The sequence below is a fragment of the Carcharodon carcharias genome, chromosome 3 (assembly GCF_017639515.1).
Source record: "Carcharodon carcharias isolate sCarCar2 chromosome 3, sCarCar2.pri, whole genome shotgun sequence".
Classification (NCBI taxonomy): Eukaryota; Metazoa; Chordata; class Chondrichthyes; order Lamniformes; family Lamnidae; genus Carcharodon; species Carcharodon carcharias.
Window position 1 is genome coordinate 183,927,579 of NC_054469.1, and position 21,657 is coordinate 183,949,235.

At 42.7% G+C, this 21,657-nt stretch overlaps 1 protein-coding gene across 5 annotated transcripts in view; it reads right to left on the reverse strand.

Annotated features, from left to right (window-relative positions):
* The window catches only part of jarid2b (jumonji, AT rich interactive domain 2b), a 414,508-nt gene that overhangs the window by 154,341 nt on the left and 238,510 nt on the right, over positions 1–21,657 (reverse strand). For 2 of the 5 annotated variants that reach the window (XM_041183794.1, XM_041183796.1), the window contains one exon: positions 6,026–6,121. The exons of the other annotated variants lie outside the window; for them this stretch is intronic. In XM_041183794.1, coding sequence (XP_041039728.1) covers positions 6,026–6,121 — 96 coding nt within the window. The remainder of the gene's footprint in view (positions 1–6,025; positions 6,122–21,657) is intronic. 5 annotated transcript variants of the gene reach the window in all.

A 21,657-nucleotide genomic window follows, 5' to 3' on the forward strand; every position in this document is an offset into this window, starting at 1 on the left:
TGCACATCACCGTCCAACATAACAGAACTCAAGATCTTCCTGGGTATGATGAACTACTATAGCCGCTTCTTACCTAACCTATCAACTGTTTTGGCACCATTACACTTGTTGCTGAAAAAGAACCACCGTAGGTCATGGGAGTCACAGCAAGAAGCAGCTTTTGCAACAGCAAATAAATTGCTGCATTTGTCATGTTTATTGTTGCACTACGACCCATCGAAAGAACTGGTGTTAACTTGTGATGCTTCTCCTTATGGTATAGGAGCCATTTTATCACAAAATGAAAAATTGATCAGAAAGGCCCATTAGCTATGTCTCAAGAACCCTTTCCCAAGCTGAAAAGGGCTATTTTCAGTTGGAAAAAGGAGGATTTGGTGTAAAAAAGTTTCACCAGTACCCACATGGACGACATTTTTCCATTGTGTCAGACCATAAACCATTGACAGGATTATTCAGTGAGGGCAAGGCCATTCCACCAATAGCATCAGCAAGAATACAATGCTGGGCACTGACATAATCTGCATATGAGTATGCTTTTATGTACCACCATGGCTTACATATTACAAATGCAGATGCAGTCATCTCCAGGGCCAGATAGCATTGCAAGTACTCCCATTCCACAAAAATTGGTGCTATTATTGAATTTCTTAGATTCTTCACTTGTATGCATGAAACAAATTAAAAATTGGACGAACAGAGATCCAATATTGTTGAAAGTCAGAGACTTTGTTTAACAAGGATGGCCAAACTCGCCTGTATCTGAAGAATTGAGACCATTCCATGTCAGAAACACAGAATTAAGTTGTCATGGCAAAATTTTGTTGTGGGGTTCAAGAGTTGTGGTCCCACCATAAGGTAAACAGCCACTCCACAGTGCACATCCAGGCATTTCAATTATGAAAATGCTTGCATAAACTATGTATGATGGTCAGGCATTGCCAGTGACATTGAAAGCATGGTCAAGTACAGCAACAACAGAAGTTGCCTGTTTCAGCTCTCCTGCATCCATGGGAGTGGCCTAGTCAACCCTGGGTTCGACTACATATCGATTATGTAGGACCGTTCCTAGGTAGCATGTTCTTGCTAATTGTAGATGCACATTCAAAATGGGTGGATGCATATGAAGTCAATCGCCAACATCGAACAAAACTATCAAGAAGCTACATCACTATTTCAACCTACTTGGCTTACCAGAAACTGTCATTTTTGATAATGGCGCAGCCTTTACCAGCACTGAGTTTCAGAAATTTATGGATCTGAATGGAATCCACCATATAAAGACAGCTCCTTGACATCCCTCATCTAATGGTCTGGCCGAGAGGGCCGTGCAAACTTTTAAGACTGGTATGAAAAAGTTATTGGAAGGCACTCTGGAATCTTGACTTTCCTGGTTTCTCTTAAGTTATCGTACAACACATTCGACTAGTTGGCAACACCAGAGTTTATTAATGAAACGCTGTCCCCGTACAAATTTATGCTTGGTGTTTCCAAATTTAGAGGTGAAAGTAGCGCAGAGCCAGAGTAATCTGAAATTTAACCATGACATACATAGTAAAGCTCGCACAGTGTAGATGACACAGTATACATACAAAATTTCATCAAAGAACCCTGTTGGCCTCAGGGAGCCACTGTTTCAGAGACCGGTCCATTATCTTTCCAAGTACAAGTGGAAGATATGATCTACAAGATTACAGACTATTCTATCTGTGCCAGAGTGACATTCCAACAACTGACTGATCAACTTGCGATTAACATTGAACCATTGACTTCTGAGGTGTGTGATCAACCAAGAACAGACATTCCAGATGTTTCAGAGGAGTTGCCAGATCCTGAACAGCCCAGTCCCAATGATGTGTCTCGGTGCAGCTTCAGATCTGTCGATTCTGTTCGGGAACCTCCAGTGGTAGAACTATGCCATTCTAATGTATACGAAGAGCACCACAAGGACATGATTTATAATCACCTGAAATTGTATACACATTTGTTGGATGTTCAAATGTGTTTTGTAAAGAGCAATTGTAAAAAAAACTAAAGGGGGAGGAAATGTGGTAACTGCATGTATTCTCCCTCCCTCCTGTCAATCACAGGTCATGTGATGTACTGCAGGGGCTTTGATCAGTGAGCTCTTAGCACGGGCAATCCGCGGGGCGGAGTCTTCTGACGAGAGATCGGTGCTAGCGTGCAAGCACTCCTAGATGTCTCTGTAATAAAGTTTTACTGTTTCTTCACGAAAGCTGTCTGCCCAATGGGTCATCACATTACATCAACAAATTTGTGTCTCCTCATTCGACAAATTGCCTCAAGCACTGTGTGCAAGATATAGTAACTAAGAGCTCCAACTGATTTCCCCCCTCCTTAACCCAAGTGCACTATCTCCGCAACCAAGGGCCCTACAACTGTCAGGCTAGACTTTAAGACTCACTCCCTGGATGAGCTAATGGAGCCAACTAGGCACCCACAAAGGCAGTTATGGGATTCAGCACCAGGAAAAGTGCATGGCAAGATCTGATGAAAATAGCTAGCAACAACTAAGAAAAAAAATCCCTCAAACATCAAACTACTGTTGATGCTGGAAATCTGAAATCAAAACAGAAAATGCTGGAAATGCACAGATGCTACCTGACCTGCTGAGAAGAGAGAAACAGATTTAATGTTTCAGATTAATGAAACAGGAGTTCTGATGAACGGTTATTAACCTATGATGTTAACTTTGTTTCTTTTTCCACAAATCGTTGTCAGACCTGGACTGCCTCCTAAATTTTCGGATTTCTTCTTTAAAAAGCCAGCTGACGAGGCTAGAACACAACAGCAATGATTAAAATACTAAAGTTGGACAATTTGCTGAAAATTAAGTTCAACTTTAAAAAAAAATGATTGCAAAAAAGGACATTGAATTTTTGTTGGCACACCAACAAAGAGGTGTGCAGTCAGTGATGGCTTGAAATAAAATGACAGTGAGTGTCCAAACTGAGGCCTAACCTTGCAGCTCAGGTGAAAACAGGCCCTTGTACTGCATTCCAGCAAGCTCTCCACACCCCACACCGCCCGTCCTCCCCACAATTCCTGTTTGGGCAACAGCTGATTCATGTGTACATGGCTGCCGAATCAGTGAAGAGGAATGTAGGTTTTGTCACTGTACAGAGACAGAGACACTCAGTCACATTTAATACTGTCATCCTGCAATCATCAGACAATTCCCAAGAATACCAAATATATAAACAACAATTTATATTATAAGAAGAGAGTGCTGATTGGTTGACAAGTGCATTCTGATTGGTAGAGGCATTGCCATGGTGCATTTTCTAATTGGTGACTCCATCTGAGTGAGCAAATGGGGGCTCAGTTTAATGTCTCTTCCAAAAGACGGCATCTGCCGGCAGTACAGCACTCCCTCAGCACTGCCACGAGAGTGTCAGCCTTAATTCTTCTACTAAAGTCGTGGAATGGGGTTTGAACCCAGAACCTTCTGACTGGGGGTGTGTGTACTACCAGTTGACATGAGATTACCCCTGTGGAACCTGGTCAGATGGGAGCACAAAATGGCAGAATTAGTCCTACTGTGTAATAGCACTATCTGCAACCCACATTCCCACATACTAAGACAAAACCTCACAAAATTACTCCTTTATAAAACTTGTTCAGCTACCTGTTCTGAATTAGCAACAGTATGAACTAGCCCCACCTGAAGAGTAGGCCTCAATGATTTAGATGTCTATGGCCAAAATTCTCCCACCCTCCTACAACAAATTTATTAGCATTTTTCTCATTTGTTCTCACATTTTCTTTTAAAGAATTGAATCCTGTACACTGCAGGATAAATGGGTCAGGTCCTGGTATATGTGAAATATTTAAAACACAGCTAGACCAATTCCTACTACATATTAGTATAGTTCATCATGCATGCCAGCCTACAAAACACAATGCAAACCCTGCAACAGGAATGTCCAGTGTTCTACCATTAATCCCATGGCATGTTAATTATTATAATGCAGATTCAGCTATCACATTAGGTTGACAGATGCCAGAGAAGAATACAGGACATTTACTGGGTCACTGTTCTGGGCACACTGACAAGCATTGCCTCAGGATATCATGGACACTGGTGATTTAAACTAGGGTTTAGAAAGCAACATTTATTCACATAGCAGCATGAATTCAGACAAAGGAACAGATAGGTTCTCTTCTGTCTTCTTTCCCCTCCTTCAATCTCCTCCACCACCCTCCCCACACACTCTATGAAATGTTAATTTGAAAACAAAACTTGAATTTGGAGAAAAGAGACCAGACTGAATAAATTTGATGACAGTACTCAAATCCTTTCAAATTCCCAATGAAAGAGCAAACAAAAACACAACAGTTTAAAAAAAATCAACAAGCTCAATGAATAGCAAGCCTCTTTGCCGGTTTCCGTGAAAGAAAACTGAAGTCCAAGTTGTACAGCATTCCCTGAAATATGTCACAGCATTTTCAGGAGCAAAGTAAAAATGCAAGTAATTCAAATAAGTGCTCAGAAAGTGAATAATGGAGTAAACACAAAGTAAAGTTGACAGATTATTCAAAATGCTTGGGTTGTTCTACCACAAAGTCCAGTCATTTCATTTTACTGCTCAAACATTAATAAATCTATGTGGTTTACAAGCTCCAAGTGCTTTGACATTGTTGAGATGGTTCTAATCTTAATCTTTATGGATTTAGGCCAGTTGAATACAGATATAAGATGTGAACAATCCTAGAATCTGCGATCTAATTAAAACTTTAGAATGTTAAGAATCTGAAATGCACAGCAGATCCTCCTGCATCCAAAAGAGAGGGGAAAAATATTTAGTTCTTTGTGTTATAGCAATTCTTGTTTTTGTGTCTAATTAACACTAATTTTGCCTAACTTGAAATTTGGCTAGAATGAAATACAAACTTAGTGAGGTTGCAGGTAGGTGACTCCCATATCACCCAACGTCAAAAGGGCCCAGGAGGGTAAAATGTCTCTCTACCCCCCATCAAATTCTTAGAAGAGAAAACATACTGAAAGAAATTTCCAAACCTCTACAATTGTCTAATCCTCAAGTACGCAAGCCACTCACTGCCTTTAGTTGCGAAGATAAGCAATAAGATAAGCAGTATGTTTCAGTGCCAGCATCAGATACGTAAAAGAAGCCAGTCCTAATTGGAATGCAAGCCAACAGATAAAGTTTATCCACAAGGGAGAAGGGAACAGTTTCTTTGAGCATCACATCTGTAAACAAGTCCTGATAAAGAACCCAAGTACCCTCATTTCCAAAAACACAATGGGTGTAACTCAATTATGGCAAATTATTTTACTGTTGGCATTGTTATACAAAAAAAGGTGTTCCATCATAACATGAATCACTCCCGTTTAAATTAGAAGAGAAGATTTAAATGTTCAAAGTAGCCCCTAAGTATTAGTTTTGAAACAATGGGCAGCTACAATAGTGATTGAAAGGACATTTGGCTTCTCAGGAAAGTCTCCCATAAATCAGTTATGTCTCACACTAAAACAACTTACATGCTACAGCAAATACTTAATAACCTTGCCTAAAATGCAACAGAGTAATTGGGGTGCCAAGATCCATTAGCGACTTAAACATAGAACATTAAAACCTTTTAAAGTAATAAAAACAATAACCGCTAGAACTATGTCTGGCAGCATCTGAGAGGAGAGAACAAGAGTTAAACATCTCAGGTCAATCACCTTTTGCCAAAATTCAAAAAGGTTAGGTATAATAGCTTTTAAGCAAGCACAGAGGCAGGGAATAGAGTGGAGGGAAGAACAAAAGGGAAGGTCTGTGACAGAGTGGAAGGCTGAAGAGATTAAATGATAAAAGGGATGATGCAAGGCAAAAGAATATGGTAATGGGGCAAGTAAAGAAACAAAGATAGGCCTAGAGGTGGTGTAAATGGGTATAGCAGAATAACAACTGCCATTCGAAAAATGAGGGCAGGGGTTATGATCTGAAATTGTTGAACCTCAATGTTGAGTCCAGATGGCTAATGAGGTGCTTGAGCTTACATTGAGCTATAATGTCTTCCTTTTCTCTCAACTTCAGATTTTCCTCCACCTTGACTGGCCAGGCCCTCAACCGTGTCCACTCCATTTCCTGTACTTCTACAAGGCCAAGAACAGAGAGATCAGAGTGGGTTAAAAACAAAATACTGTGGATGCTGGAAACCTGAAATAAAAACAAAAAATGCTGAAAAAACTCAGGTGTGGCAGCATCTGTGGAGAGGGAAACAGAGTTAATGTTTTGAGTTCGTATGACTCTCCTACTTCTCTTTAGCTCTGAAGAAATGTGCTGGATTTTATAGTTTAATAAGGGATGCAGCAGGTAGAGCAAAATAGAAGGTCAGGGGTATGTGGGAGCTCAGAGACTGACCCAAGACATCACAGACACAAAACAAAGGGAGTGTTAATAGTAGTGCTAAACACCAAAGGTGGTGCTGTTGGTGGCATAAAGGTAAGATAGCAGAATGTGTTAATAGCATAACAAGGGTCAGTGCTCTATGAAAGCACAACATAGAAAGAAGTGACAGATAGCCCTGTGCAGCAGGGCTGGGGAAAAGGGAAAAAAAATTAAATAAAAATTTAAAATGGATTTTAAAAGGGAGTAAAGATGGAAGGTAGAGTTCATGGCTTGAAGTTGTTGAACTCAATGTTATTTACTTATTCTTATAATTTTTTAAAAATTATTGTTTTTTCCCCAACAGCTCCACCTGCAGGGCCATCTGTCACTTGTTTCTAGTTGTGCTTTCATAGAGCACTGATTCTTTTGCTATTAACACATTCTGCTATCTTACCTTTATGGCACTATCAGCACCTCCTTTAGATTTTAACATTACCATTAACACTCCCTTTGTCTTGCGTCCATGACATCTTTGTTAATCTCTCCTGACCTTTCCCACCTATTTTGTTCCACCTCCTCCTCCCTCTTAACTTGTATAAAATCCATCACATTTACACTTCTCCTTAGCTCTGAAGAAGTCATATGGGCTCGATGCATTAACTCTGTTTCTTTCTCCACAGATGCTGCCAGGCCTACTGAGTTTTTGCAGCATTATCTGAGATCAGAGTGGGAGTGGGAATTAAAATGACAAGTGACCAGAATTTCAGGATCATGCTCACAAGCTGAACAAAGTTGTCCAACCTGGGTTTGGTCTCCCCAGTGTAGAGATCACCACACCATGAGTGGTGGTAGTATGAGTAAATTATTGTTTCACCTGGAAGTAGTATTTGAAGCCATAGACAATGGGAAGGGAGGTGGTAATGGGGAAGATGCTGGCATTGGAGGGTGCCATGAGAGGGGATATGGGGTATTATTGAGTGGGCCAGGGGGAATGGAGACTAAAGAATGCTGAAAGGAGAGGAGGAGGCAGGACCTGCTTAGTGGTGGCATCTTGCTTGAGGTGGGGAAAATGGCAGTGATCCATTGAATGAGGCAGCTAGTGGAATGAAAGATGAGGACAAAAGGAAACCAATCATGACTGGATTGGGGGTGGGGAGGAGAGGTGACTGTAGTAGTACAGGAATGGAATGGACACAGTCGAGGGCCTACTCAATTAAGGTGGAGGAGAAACTGAAGTTGAGAAAACAGGAAGTCATAATCTTAAGTATTGCTATCGAGGATGGTTTTATTTCAGATTTCCAGCAACTGCAGTTTCTTGCTTGGTAAAACCTAATAAAACATCAGCTTGACTCAATTGGTTGCACTCTCAGCTGAGTCAGAAGACTGAATTCAACGTCTGTGAATTAATAATGTTGACTGACACTTGCTCTCTCAGGGTTCTGGCCAACATCCCTCTCTTCAGCCAATATCAAGGAGATTATCTAATCCATTCCTTCATTAGCTGTATGGGGCCTTGCTGTTCACACAATTATTTTAGCCTGTCTGGACAATACAACAGTCAAAACTATACATTGGTTATAAGGCACTTTGGGACATCCTGAGAGGGTGACAAGGCTGTAAATGCAAGTTCTTTTTTTATCATGGAGGTTGACCATATCAGAACATTCTTTAAAGCGGTGCGTTTTTGGCATGAAAACTGTGCAATACAACTCTGAACAAAGGTAAAATCTAAGAACTTGAATGTATACCACACTTGTAGCATAAAAGAAAAAGCTTTAGGCACTTCACAAATAGGAGTAAAGAAAATAGGCTCAAACAGAAATGGAACAAATGGGAGAGATATATGAAAGCTTAGTTGGAAAAATAGGTCATTAAAGCAGAGATAAAAACAAAAAAACTGCGGATGCTGGAAATCCAAAACAAAAACAAAAACAGAATTACCTGGAAAAACTCAGCAGGTCTGGCAGCATTGGCGGAGAAGAAAAGAGTTGACATTTCAAGTCCTCATGACCCTTCGACAGAACTTGAGTTCAAGTCCAAGAAAGAGTTGAAATATAAGCTGGTTTAAGGTGTGTGTGTGGGGGCAGAGAGAGAGAGAGAGAGAGGTGGAGTGGGGGGGTGTGGTTGTAGGGACAAACAAGCAGTGATAGAAGCAGATCATCAAAAGATGTCAACAACAATAGAACAAAAGAACACATAGGTGTTAAAGTTAAAGGTTGGTGATATTATCTAAACGAATGTGCTAATTAAGAATGGATGGTAGGGCACTCAAGGTATAGCTCTAGTGGGGTGGGGAGAGCATAAAAGATGTAAAATAAATAAATAAATATTTTTTTTTTCTTTTTCTCTTTTTATAATGGAAATAGGTGGGAAAAGGAAAATCTATATAATTTATTGGAAAAAAAAGAAAAGTAAGGGGGAAACAAAGGGGGTGGGGATGGGGGAGGGAGCTCATGACCTAAAGTTGTTGAATTCAATATTCAGTCCAGATGGCTGTAAAGTGCCTAGTCGGAAGATGAGGTGTTGTTCCTCCAGTTTGCGTTGGGCTTCACTGGAACAATGCAGCAAGCCAAGGACAGACATGTGGGCAAGAGAGCAGGGTGGAGTGTTAAAATGGCAAGCGACAGGGAGGTTTGGGTCATTCTTGCGGACAGACCGCAGGTGTTCTGCAAAGCAGTCGCCCAGTTTACGTTTGGTCTCTCCAATGTAGAGGAGACCACATTGGGAGCAACGAATGCAGTAGACTAAGTTGGGGGAAATGCAAGTGAAATGCTGCTTCACTTGAAAGGAGTGTTTGGGTCCTTGGACGGTGAGGAGAGAGGAAGTGAAGGGGCAGGTATTGCATCTTTTGCGTGGGCATGGGGTGGTGCCATAGGAGGGGGTTGAGGAGTAGGGGGTGATGGAGGAGTGGACCAGGGTGTCCCGGAGGGAGCGATCCCTACGGAATGCCGATGGGGGGGTGAAGGGAAGATGTGTTTGGTGGTGGCATCATGCTGGAGTTGGCGGAAATGGCGGAGGATGATCCTTTGAATGCAGAGGCTGGTGGGGTGATAAGTGAGGACAAGGGGGACCCAATCATGTTTCTAGGAGGGAGGAGAAGGCGTGAGGGCGGATGCGCGGGAGATGGGCCGGACACGGTTGAGGGCCCTATCAACGACCGTGGGTGGAAAACCTCGGTTAAGGAAGAAGGAGGACATGTCAGAGGAACTGTTTTTGAAGGTAGCATCATCGGAACAGATGTGACGGTGGCGAAGGAATTGAGAGAATGGGATGGAGTCCTTACAGGAAGCGGGGTGTGAGGAGCTGTAGTCGAGATAGCTGTGGGAGTCGGTGGGTTTGTAATGGATATTGGTGGACAGTCTATCACCAGAGATTGAGACAGAGAGGTCAAGGAAGGGAAGGGAAGTGTCAGAGATGGACCACGTGGGATCTCCCTCCCACAGCTTCCAACCTGATAGTCGCCCAACCTTGGACGGCCCGCTTCCATCTCCTACCCAAAATCCACAAACAGAACTGCCCTGGTATACCGATCGTCTCAGCTTGCTCCTGCCCCACAGAACTCATTTCTCGTTATCTTGACTCCCTTCTCTCTCCCCTTGTCCAGTCCCTTCCCACCTACATCCGTGATTCCTCTGACATCTTACGTCACATCAACAATTTCCAGTTCCCTGGCCCCAACCGCTTCCTCTTCACCATGGACGTCCAATCCCTCTACACCTCCATCCCCCACCAGGATGGTCTGAGGACCCTTAGCTTCTTCCTCGAACAGAGGCCCGAACAATCCCCATCCACCACTACTCTCCTCCATCTGGCTGAACTTGTTCTCACGCTGAACAATTTCTCCTTCAACTCCTCTCACTTCCTCCAAATAAAAGGTGTGGCTATGGGTACCCTCATGGGCCCCAGCTATGCCTGTCTCTTTATGGGGTATGTGGAACATTCCTTGTTCCAGTCCTACTCCGGCCCCCTTCCACAACTCTTTCTCCGGTACATCGATGATTACTTCGGTGCCGCTTCATGCTCTCGTTGGGACTTGGAAAAATTTATTAATTTTGCTTCCAAACTCCACCCCTCCATCATTTTCACGTGGTCCATCTCTGACACTTCCCTTCCCTTCCTTGACCTCTCTGTCTCAATCTCTGGTGATAGACTGTCCACCAATATCCATTACAAGCCTACTGACTCCCACAGCTACCTTGACTACAGCTCCTCACACCCCGCTTCCTGTAAGGACTCCATCCCATTCTCTCAGTTCCTTCGCCTCCGTCGCATCTGTTCTGATGATGCTACCTTCAAAAACAGTTCCTCTGACATGTCCTCCTTCTTCCTTAACCGAGGTTTTCCACCCACTGTCGTTGACAGGGCCCTCAACCGTGTCCGGCCCATCTCCCACGCATCCGCCCTCATGCCTTCTCCTCCCTCCCAGAAACATGATAGGGTCCCCCTTGTCCTCACTTATCACCCCACCAGCCTCCGCATTCAAAGGATCATCCCCCGCCATTTCCGCCAACTCCAGCATGATGCCACTACCAAACACATCTTCCCTTCACCCCCCCATCGGCATTCCGTAGGGATCGCTCCCTCCGGGACACCCTGGTCCACTCCTCCATCACCCCCTACTCCTCAACCCCCTCCTATGGCACCACCCCATGCCCACGCAAAAGATGCAATACCTGCCCCTTCACTTCCTCTCTCCTCACCGTCCAAGGACCCAAACACTCCTTTCAAGTGAAGCAGCATTTCACTTGCATTTCCCCCAACTTAGTCTACTGCATTCGTTGCTCCCAATGTGGTATCCTCTACATTGGAGAGACCAAACGTAAACTGGGCGACCGCTTTGCAGAACACCTGCGGTCTGTCCGCAAGAATGACCCAAACCTCCCTGTCGCTTGCCATTTTAACACTCCACCCTGCTCTCTTGCCCACATGTCTGTCCTTGGCTTGCTGCATTGTTCCAGTGAAGCCCAACGCAAACTGGAGGAACAACACCTCATCTTCCGACTAGGCACTTTACAGCCATCTGGACTGAATATTGAATTCAACAACTTTAGGTCATGAGCTCCCTCCCCCATCCCCACCCCCTTTCTGTTTCCCCCTTCCTTTTCTTTTTTTTTCCAATAAATTATATAGATTTTTCTTTTCCCACCTATTTCCATTATAAAAAGAGAAAAAGGAAAAAAAAATATTTATTTATTTATTTTACATCTTTTATGCTCTCCCCACCCCCACTAGAGCTATACCTTGAGTGCCCTACCATCCATTCTTAATTAGCACATTCGTTTAGATATCACCAACTTTAACTTTAACACCTATGTGTTCTTTTGTTCTATTGTTGTTGACATCTTTTGATGATCTGCTTCTATCACTGCTTGTTTGTCCCTACAACCACACCCCCCCACTCCACCTCTCTCTCTCTCTCTCTCCGCCCCCCACACACACACCTTAAACCAGCTTATATTTCAACTCTTTCTTGGACTCGAACTCAAGTTCTGTCGAAGGATCACGAGGACTCGAAACGTCAACTCTTTTCTTCTCCGCTGATGCTGCCAGACCTGCTGAGTTTTTCCAGGTAATTCTGTTTTTGTTTTTGTCATTAAAGCAGTCTTGGTCTAGAGAACCGCAAGGCTTATGCCAATTTCTAAATAATACAAAAGCCTATTTTCAGTCGTAATCAACCCAAATTGGTCATTTGCATCCAAACAACTTACATTGATACAACATGTTAAACATAGGACAAGGCCCCACACAGGCCTGAGTGGATAAGCAAGTTTACTTACATATCTTGCTAGAAGCAGGCGTTATACTCGAGACATTTTTTGAATTTTAGTAAAGGTAAATTACCATCTTGCAGATATTTTTTCATTCTTTGAATGGTATGCAATCTTAACATACTATAGGAGTCTTAGCTGACTTGACTTGACTTGACAAGTTCCAAGGCAACCACATACTGGATACAGATGCTGAGATTGATTCCCTTGCCTAGCAAATGTCTATGAATATTGGAAACAGAGGTGAAGTACAGATCAGCAATGCTTGCACTGAATGGCAGAACAGGCTTATAGGTTTGAATAACATACTCCTGCTCTTATGATCATCATGAGTGAAAGCAGTTAGGTTTTACTAGCCCTAAAAGTTACTGTGGGATTTCTGGATGTAACTTTAATTTGACCTTCTAGATTATTCACATTCAACTACCTGTATCTCTGGAGGGAGGGGACTGCCACTCACAGTGAGTGAAATAGGGTCAAAGTCGAGGGGAAGATTTAACAGCAGTAACCTTCTGAAATCTGGTCTTAGTCAACCACGAACGGTGCAACTTCTGGCTTCTCTGCAGGTGGTTTGTGGTTGCCCAAGCCAGGTAAACCACTCTGGAGAGGCAAATCATTTCAGCTCCAAGGCATCATTGCAAAGTTCCTCAGGGTAGTGCCTGACGTGCAGCCTTCTTTGGCTACTTCAATGGCCTTCCCTCCATCACAAGGTCAGAAGTGGAGATGTTTGCACAGTGCATTCAGTACCACTCCTCAGATACTGAAGAAGTCTGTGCCGACATACAGCAAAATCTGGACAACATTCAGGCTCAGACTGATAAGGAGCAAATAACATTCTTGCCGTACAGGTACTAGGTAATGACCTTTTCTGACAAAAGAGAAGCTAACCATCTTCCCTTGACATTATCAATAGTAAAACCATCACTGAACCCCCTCAACATCCTGGGGGAACCACTGGCCAGAAACTTAACTGAATCAGCCTATAAATACTGTGGCTACAAGAGCAAGTCAGAGATTGGGAATTCTGTGGCAAGTAACTCACCTGCTTACTCCCAAAGCCTAACCAAAGGCACAAGTCAGGAGTGTGATGAAATAATCTTCACTTGGCTAGATAAGTGCGACTCCAACAACACTCAAGAAGCTTAACAGAATCCAAGACAAAACAGCCCACTTGATCAACACCCCATCCACCACCTTAAAATTTCACTCCCTCCACCATTACAATGTATACTATATAATAGGTGCACTGCAGTAACTCACCAAGCCTCCTTGGACAGCACCATTCAAATCCACAACATCTACACCTAGAAAGACAAGGGCAGCAGACACATGGGAACATCACCACCTGCAAGTTCCCATCTAAGCCACGCACCATCCTGACTTGGAACTATATCATGTTTCTTTACTGTTGCTGGATAAAGGTCCTGGAACTCACTCCCTAACAGCACTATAGGTGTACCTACACAACATGCACTGCCGAGTTCAAGGAAGCAGCTCACCACCATGTTCTTCAGGGCAATTAGGAATGGACAACAAATGCTGGTCATGTCAGCAATGCTCACACCCCATGAAAGAATAGAAAAAAGCCCATGATTACAATATTTAAATAAGACTTAGATCTTCCAGAGTTTGGGAGTAAATTGACTTCAAAAAACATAAACCAGGTTTCCTAAGGCTCAGGAAATGCAACAGCTGAAAGGAGGCAGGACCTGTCAAATCCAGCAGAGAACTGCTTTTCAGAGCACCAAAATGGGTCAGGAGGAGCAAGAGTACTTTCCCCAGCCCATCAAGCATATATTTGCCATTATCTATCAAGCCCCATGATCTCTCCCTCCTTATCTCACTTCTACATTCCAAGCACCCCCACCATACCCTGATCGTCATAGGAATTGTAAAATGGTTACGGCACAGAAAGCAGCCATCCAGCCCACAGTCTCGGATTGCAGCTTTTCATCCAGCAGCTAGCCAGACTCTCAATCTGTTTGGCTGCATCACTCAGGGAAAGAGTTTAAATAAAACTTAATGAGGCCATTCCACTAAATTTGTCATTTCCAGCTTTCCTGGCTGGCAACATGCAACTGCTCCATCCTAACTTGCCTATAAACTTATCTGTCATGGAGTGGCCAATGTGTAAAACTTGCTAGATTTACTCATAGCAGTCAGCCAGTTTTCATTATAGATGCTATCGTCCTTACTCTAAGTCAACTATTGCTTGGAAGCAATGTCAAGTTCTTTAACATATAGATTAAGAGAATTAACAAAATGTACTATCTGCAACAGCCAAGCTATTAAGATGTCTCAACACCTGTTTCATGAAACTTTCTTTATGAACAAAACAGATCATGTCCCAAATTAAAGCAACGTTTCTGCCCTGTACAAAAACAGAATTACCTGGAAAAACTCAGCAGGTCTGGCAGCATCGGCAGAGAAGAAAAGAGTTGACGTTTCGAGTCCTCATGACCCTTCCACAGAACTGGAAGAACTGGTTCTGTGGAAGGGTCATGAGGACTCGAAACATCAACTCTTATCTTCACCGCCGATGCTACCAGACCTGCTGAGTTTTTCCAGGAAATTCTGATTTTGTTTTGGATTTCCAGCATCCGCAGGTTTTTGTTTTTATTTCTGCTCTGTAGTTTGGCTCAGTATGGATCATCTGAGCTTAATGAGTCTGCATTGGAATTGTATTATCCATGTATCGTACTGTATCAGAAAGGCTATAAAACAATGTTTCATTCAAAAACCTTACCGACCAAGAGACTATGCAAGACACACATTCTGAAGTGGGTACCATAAACCTTTGGAGATGATCCCATCTTCATTTCTTTGAAAAACCTGAATACAAAGACTTAACAGTATGGCATTTACAATCCTTCAAAGAGGTGTGGACATCCAGCAGGATCTCTTATGTGTTATAATTAAAGGGTAATTGCCAATCCACATATATTGCTCGGCACATTGAAAGGGCAGAGTCAGTGGTTCGCAAAGTGTGGTCCACAAAGGTCCTCCAGGTAGTCTGCACGCTGGTCCAAAATGCAAGGCACTGACATACAATGACATGGCCATGGCTATACGAGAGAACAGGCCAAAGCCCTTATCCCAGCACTCATGATGTTACACAACCAGTCCAGCTTCCACAAATGCAGCACAAGTCATTTTATAAGCAAGATCAATATTATTGTTACAGCACACAATAGCGAGATCTAATTTTCAAAATGAACAACAGGAATAGCTGAACATAGAGTTTGACATGAGACTGAAACTCTCCAGCTTGGAACCATTATCTCAGGTGTCTCATTAAAAGCAGCGCCATATTTCCCATTAATTCTAATGGTTTTTATAGGATGGCAAGCGAAAGTGCATGGAATAGGATCGGTAGTTAATCCTAAAGATCCAGGTCTTTTGCCCTGCCTAAGTGGTCTGTGGATGAAAAAAGTTTCACAGGTTCAGGAGACTATCTATAGAAACTGCTCTTCTACTATAAGCTCAAGTTAAAAGCGTTGAAAGTGCAAACTGAATAATTAGCTACTTGGAAATCAAGTGGCCGTTTGTTACATACAGCCCGTTGCCAGTCACTGCTGACATTTGCTCAGCACCGGGTGATACCAATGAGCACTCAGCAGATAGGCTTAAAACAATGATAAAAACAAAAAAACTGCGGATGCTGGAAATCCAAAACAAAAACAGAATTACCTGGAAAAACTCAGCAGGTTCAACTCCTCTCACTTCCTCCAAATAAAAGGTGTGGCTATGGGTACCCGCATGGGCCCCAGCTATGCCTGTCTCTTTATGGGGTATGTGGAACATTCCTTGTTGCAGTCCTACTCCGGCCCCCTTCCACAACTCTTTCTCCGGTACATTGATGATTATTTCGGTGCTGCTTCATGCTCTCGTCAGGACTTGGAAAAATTTATTAATTTTGCTTCCAATCTCCACCCCTCCATCATTTTCACGTGGTCCATCTCTGACACTTCCCTTCCCTTCCTTGACCTCTCTGTCTCAATCTCTGGTGATAGACTGTCCACCAATATCCATTACAAACCCACCGACACCCACAGCTATCTCGACTACAGCTCCTCACACCCCACTTCCTGTAAGGACTCCATCCCATTCTCTCAGTTCCTTCGCCTCCGTCGCATCTGTTCCGATGATGCTACATTCAAAAACAGTTCCTCTGACATGTCCTCCTTCTTCCTTAACCGAGGTTTTCCACCCACGGTCGTTGACAGGGCCCTCAACCGTGTCCGGCCCATCTCCCGCGCATCCGCCCTCACTCCTTCTCCTCCCTCCCAGAAACATGATAGGGTCCCCCTTGTCCTCACTTATCACCCCACCAGCCTCCGCATTCAAAGGATCATCCTCCGCCATTTCCGCCAACTCCAGCATGATGCCACTACCAAACACATCTTCCCTTCACCCCCCTTATCGGCATTCCGTAGGGATCGCTCCCTCCGGGACACCCTGGTCCACTCCTCCATCACCCCCTACTCCTCAACCCCCTCCTATGGCACAACCCCTTGCCCACGCAAAAGATGCAACACCTGCCCCTTCACTTCCTCTCTCCTCACCGTCCAAGGACCCAAACACTCCTTTCAAGTGAAGCAGCATTTCACTTGCATTTCCCCCAACTTAGTCTACTGCATTTGTTGCTCCCAATGTGGTCTCCTCTACATTGGAGAGACCAAACGTAAACTGGGCGACCGCTTTGCAGAATACCTGCGGTCTGTCCGCAAGAATGACCCAAACCTCCCTGTCGCTTGCCATTTTAACACTCCACCCTGCTCTCTTGCCCACATGTCTGTCCTTGGCTTGCTGCATTGTTCCAGTGAAGCCCAACGCAAACTGGAGGAACAACACCTCATCTTCCGACTAGGGACTTTACAGCCTTCCGGACTGAATATTGAATTCAACAACTTTAGGTCGTGAGTCCCCTCCCCCATCCCCACCCCCTTTCTGTTTCCCCCTTCTTTTTTTTTCCCAATAAATTATAAAGATTTTCCTTTTCCCACCTATTTCCATTATATAAAATAAAAAAAAAACCACTAGAGCTATACCTTGAGTGCCCTACCATCCATTCTTAATTAGCACATTCGTTTAGATAATATCACCAACTTTAACTTTAACACCTATGTGTTCTATTGTACTATTGTTGTTGACATCTTTTGATGATCTGCTTCTATCACTGCTTGTTTGTCGCTACAACCACACCAACCCCCTCCACCTCTCTGTCTCTCTATCTCTCCGCCCCCCACACACACACCTTAAACCAGCTTATATTTCAGCTCTTTCCTGGACTCGAACTCAAGTTCTGTCGAAGGGTCATGAGGACTCGAAACGTCAACTCTTTTCTTCTCCGCCGATGCTGCCAGACCTGCTGAGTTTTTCCAGGTAATTCTGTTTTTGTTTTAGGCTTAAAACAATGATGCCTTACAGCTTTGTGCTGGAAGAAAATTTTGCAAGTCTAAGTCTCAGCTTGGCTCAAGTGGTCACATCCTCATCTCGGAATCAAAATATTATGGGCTCAAGCTCTACTTCCAAGATTCGAGCTAATTGTTGAAGCGGACATTCTGGTGCAATGTATTCAGAGTGCTGCAAAGTCAAAGGTGCCATCCTTCAAACTTACATTAAATAGAAGCCCCATCTGCTTGTTTAGACAGGTGTAAAAGCTCCCATGGCACTATTCAAAATTAACCATACAACTCTCTACGTGTCCTGGCCAAAAATCACTGTCCAATAAAAAAAATAAAATGGTCATTCTCAATACCACTCATGGGACCTTGTTTTGCACAAACTGACTGCCATATTTGAAAACATAAATCAATGCATTTCAAAAAGTTATTAATTAGCTGTCAAGCACTTTTTGCAATATCTTTGAATGTGATAGGCACTACATAAATACATGTTCTTTTCACCATATTTAGGTAACAGGTAAGGATTAGGAATGCCAGTGATTATGATGAGCTATTGCATTGTGCACTATTTAAAAGTTTTTGGCTGATGCTAGTGAAGGAATGCTGCTCCAATTATGAAGGCACTTAAGTTTGATTTGATGCAATTAATATACTGGATGGATCAGTACCACAGATTTCTCTACAAATGACAGCCCCGATAGGGCACACACAATGTGCTGAATGTAAGTTCCGAACAGTGCCTTAAGATCCTTTCTATGCTAACGTTTGTTTGTTTGCTCTCAATCACTGTCAAAAAAACATATTCGCTAGCATTGCCGTAAGACCTAAAGATGGATCACCATCCAACTCCTGGGAAACCATAAAAAGAAATGCAGGTCAGACAGTTAACAGAATGATTGATACTCTAATTCTAACTAATCAACTTATTCCTGCAGAGAGCCAGGAGATTTCACATCAAAATTTTGACAAGCAACCAAGCAGTTGAGAGAGCCTTCAGTTGGGGAAAAACAAATGAACACCACAGGTGTTGGGGCTTTAGATAATGCAAGAGTAAGCACCGCCTATCAACAAGGTCATGATGACATTTTCAGATTGTGGTTCACCTGGAATCTAGCAAACAGAGCTACAGTGTGCAGAGGAGAATGGATTGCTTTGTTCTTCCCATATTTTATCCCTTGCAACACTTTCTGCGCACCCCCCCACCCCCCACCCCCCAATCGATATTAGGATCCTTGTTCTATTTTCATTATTTTTTCAGGTGTGAGTATCCGGGAGTGGTGGTGGGGGGGGAGGGGCCAGGGGAATGAACCATATTTTTATGTATTTTTTCTTTTAGGTGTCGGGGGGTGGTGGGGGAAGAGCCATATATTTACGTATGATACCAACATATGTAGACGTGCCAAAACTGTAGATGATGCTCGACTACTGTAGACAGATTTTGATGTATTGGAACAACAGCTTGCATTTATATAGCACCTTTAAAATAGTAAAATTCCAAGGTATAACAGAAGAGTTATCAAAAAATCTGACACTGAATCACATCAGGAGATATTAGAACAGATGACCAAAAGCTTGGTCAGAGAAAGATTCTAAGGAGGGTTTTAAAGAAGGAGAGTGAGAGAGAGGGGTTTAACAAGGGAATTCCATAGCTTAGGGCTTGGGCAGCTCCAGGCATGATTACAAAAGGGAATGATTAAAAACGGAAATGCGCAAGGTGCCCGAACTGGAGAAGCACAGCGATCTCAAAGGGTTGCCAGAAGAATGGGCCTCATGTTTGGTTAATGATGTTTAACTTAGAAAGTGAAATGTTTATGCATGTGGCCAGATCAAAAGCGAAATGTACTTATACTACAGGAAACAGAACTAAATTCAGTGCTAGAAGAAAAGGTCTCCTGCAGGAAGATTAGGGGACTGCAACTGAAGTTTCTCTTTGCAAATCCAAGTCTTTCATGGTAGCAGGACAAGTCAATAAAACTGTTCAAAAAACATTCAAGATTCTTGTTTTTATTAATGGAGAAAAAAAGTACAAATTAAGAAAGATATGCTTAAACTTTAATAAATCACTGGTTAAGACTCAACTGGAGTAGTGCGTCCAATTCTGGGTGCCACTTGAGGCAAGAAGTCAAGGCCTTAGAAAGAGTGAAGAGATTTACTCGTGTTACAGCAGAAATCAGGCCAATATTCCCTCTTATTTCTCTTTGTATGAGACCCATTTGTTACATTGCGCTGTCTCTCTAAAATAGCTACACAGCAATACATGCTCACTCCTTAAAGGGACGGCTGCTTTTGCACAGCCTGTTTGTTTCCTGTGCAGCACATTCCCAATTACTGCAGAGTAACACAGCTCAGAAGCAATGTTAGGGACTTTGGTTGCGGAGAGATCAGAGAAACTGGAATCATTATCCATGGAGCAGTGAAGAATAAGAGAAAGTTTTAATGAAAAGGTTTTGAAAATTATGGTGGGTTTGGCAGAGTAAATAAGGAAAAATGGTATTCACTGGCAACAGGATAAGTAACCAGAGGACAGATTTAAAGTAACCGGCAAAAGAACCAAAGTGGCAATGAGAAGGAATCATTTTACACCATGATCTTGAATGTATTGCCTGAAAGAGTAGTAGATTCAACAGTAACTTTTAAAATGGCATTACAAGGAAAGGGGGAGGAATGGGACAAATGGGAGAGCTTAAGACTTCAGTCTTTCCTCATAGGAAAGATTGGGAACAAGTTGAATGACCTATACCTTTCAAGCCTGCATTCAATTGGATCGATCTGATCTGTGCTCTAACCCCATTTAACTTGCTCCTTACAAAGACTTGAATTTATAAAGTGCTTTTAATGACCACTAGACACCTCAAAGCCCTTTGCAGCAATTCAGTACTTTATTTTAAATATAGTCGCTGTTGTGATGTAGAAAACCCCTTGATAATTTACCTGAAAACGCTACACAACTCAGACCTGAAGGCTTCAATTGCCATGGCATCCATTCTTTTGGGCAGGTGGATGGGAGGTGGAGTTCTTAATTTCTACTACCATTTGTGCAAAAAAGTGTCTCCTAGTTTCACTCTTAAAGTATCTAGTTCTAATTTTAAGATTGTGTTTCTTGGTTCATGATTGACCCACCAGAGGAAATAGCTTATTCATTTAAGCTATCAATCAGATCACCTCTTAACTATTGAAACACAAGGGAATACAACCCAAGTTTATGCAACCATTTCATTAAACCCTTTGAGCCCCAACATCATTCTGGTGAATTTGGACTTGAAGGCAATATCATCATTCTGGACGTGTGATGCCCAAATCGGAATGCATTACTCCAGGTGGTGTTTTGACCAAGGCTCTGTACAACTGAAGCATCCCTACCCTACCGTGTTCCATAACCCCATGAGTCAAAGGCCAACGTTCCATTAGCCTCTGATTGTTTTCTTCACCCATTTCTAATAATTTGTGCATTTGGATTCCTTAGACTCTTTCCTTAACTGCAATTCCTAATTTACCACCATTTAGAACTTAGACTTCTACATTATAGTTCAGCTTGATGAATCTTCTCTGTATTGCCTCTAACACTTGTATGCCTGTTCCTTGTCTTGTATGGTCTGAAATACTCCTTTATGTTACTAATAGGACCAGAGGCACCTAAATTATAGATGCCATAGATCATGATGTATAAGTCCACCCAACATATAAGACAACCCAATTTTTTAGCCCCAAAAAATCATGTATTTGCAAATACTGAGCAAATAAGCCAACCCCACCACTCCCCATTTCAGCCACGACATGCTTTACTCACAATAGTAGTCAGTCTCAATTTTTCACCCCACAAATGGATGTTTTTGTTGCCAGTATCTAATGTTTGGGTGCAAGGGATCAAGCAGGCAATATGGACTGTATTGTGAAGATGCATTGAAGTTTAAGACATGCCTACAAAGAGCATGCCCCATGTGGCAAATACCAGCGGCTCATGTTAATACTCGGCTTGTAAGTCGACTCCCTGTTTTGGTGGGGGGGATTTTTTTGAGGCTTCAAAAGGTTAACTTATATACCAACATCTATGGTATCACTGATGAAGTAAACTGTTTGCACTGATCTACAGTTATTGATATCAAATAAGAATTTAGATGCAAAGCT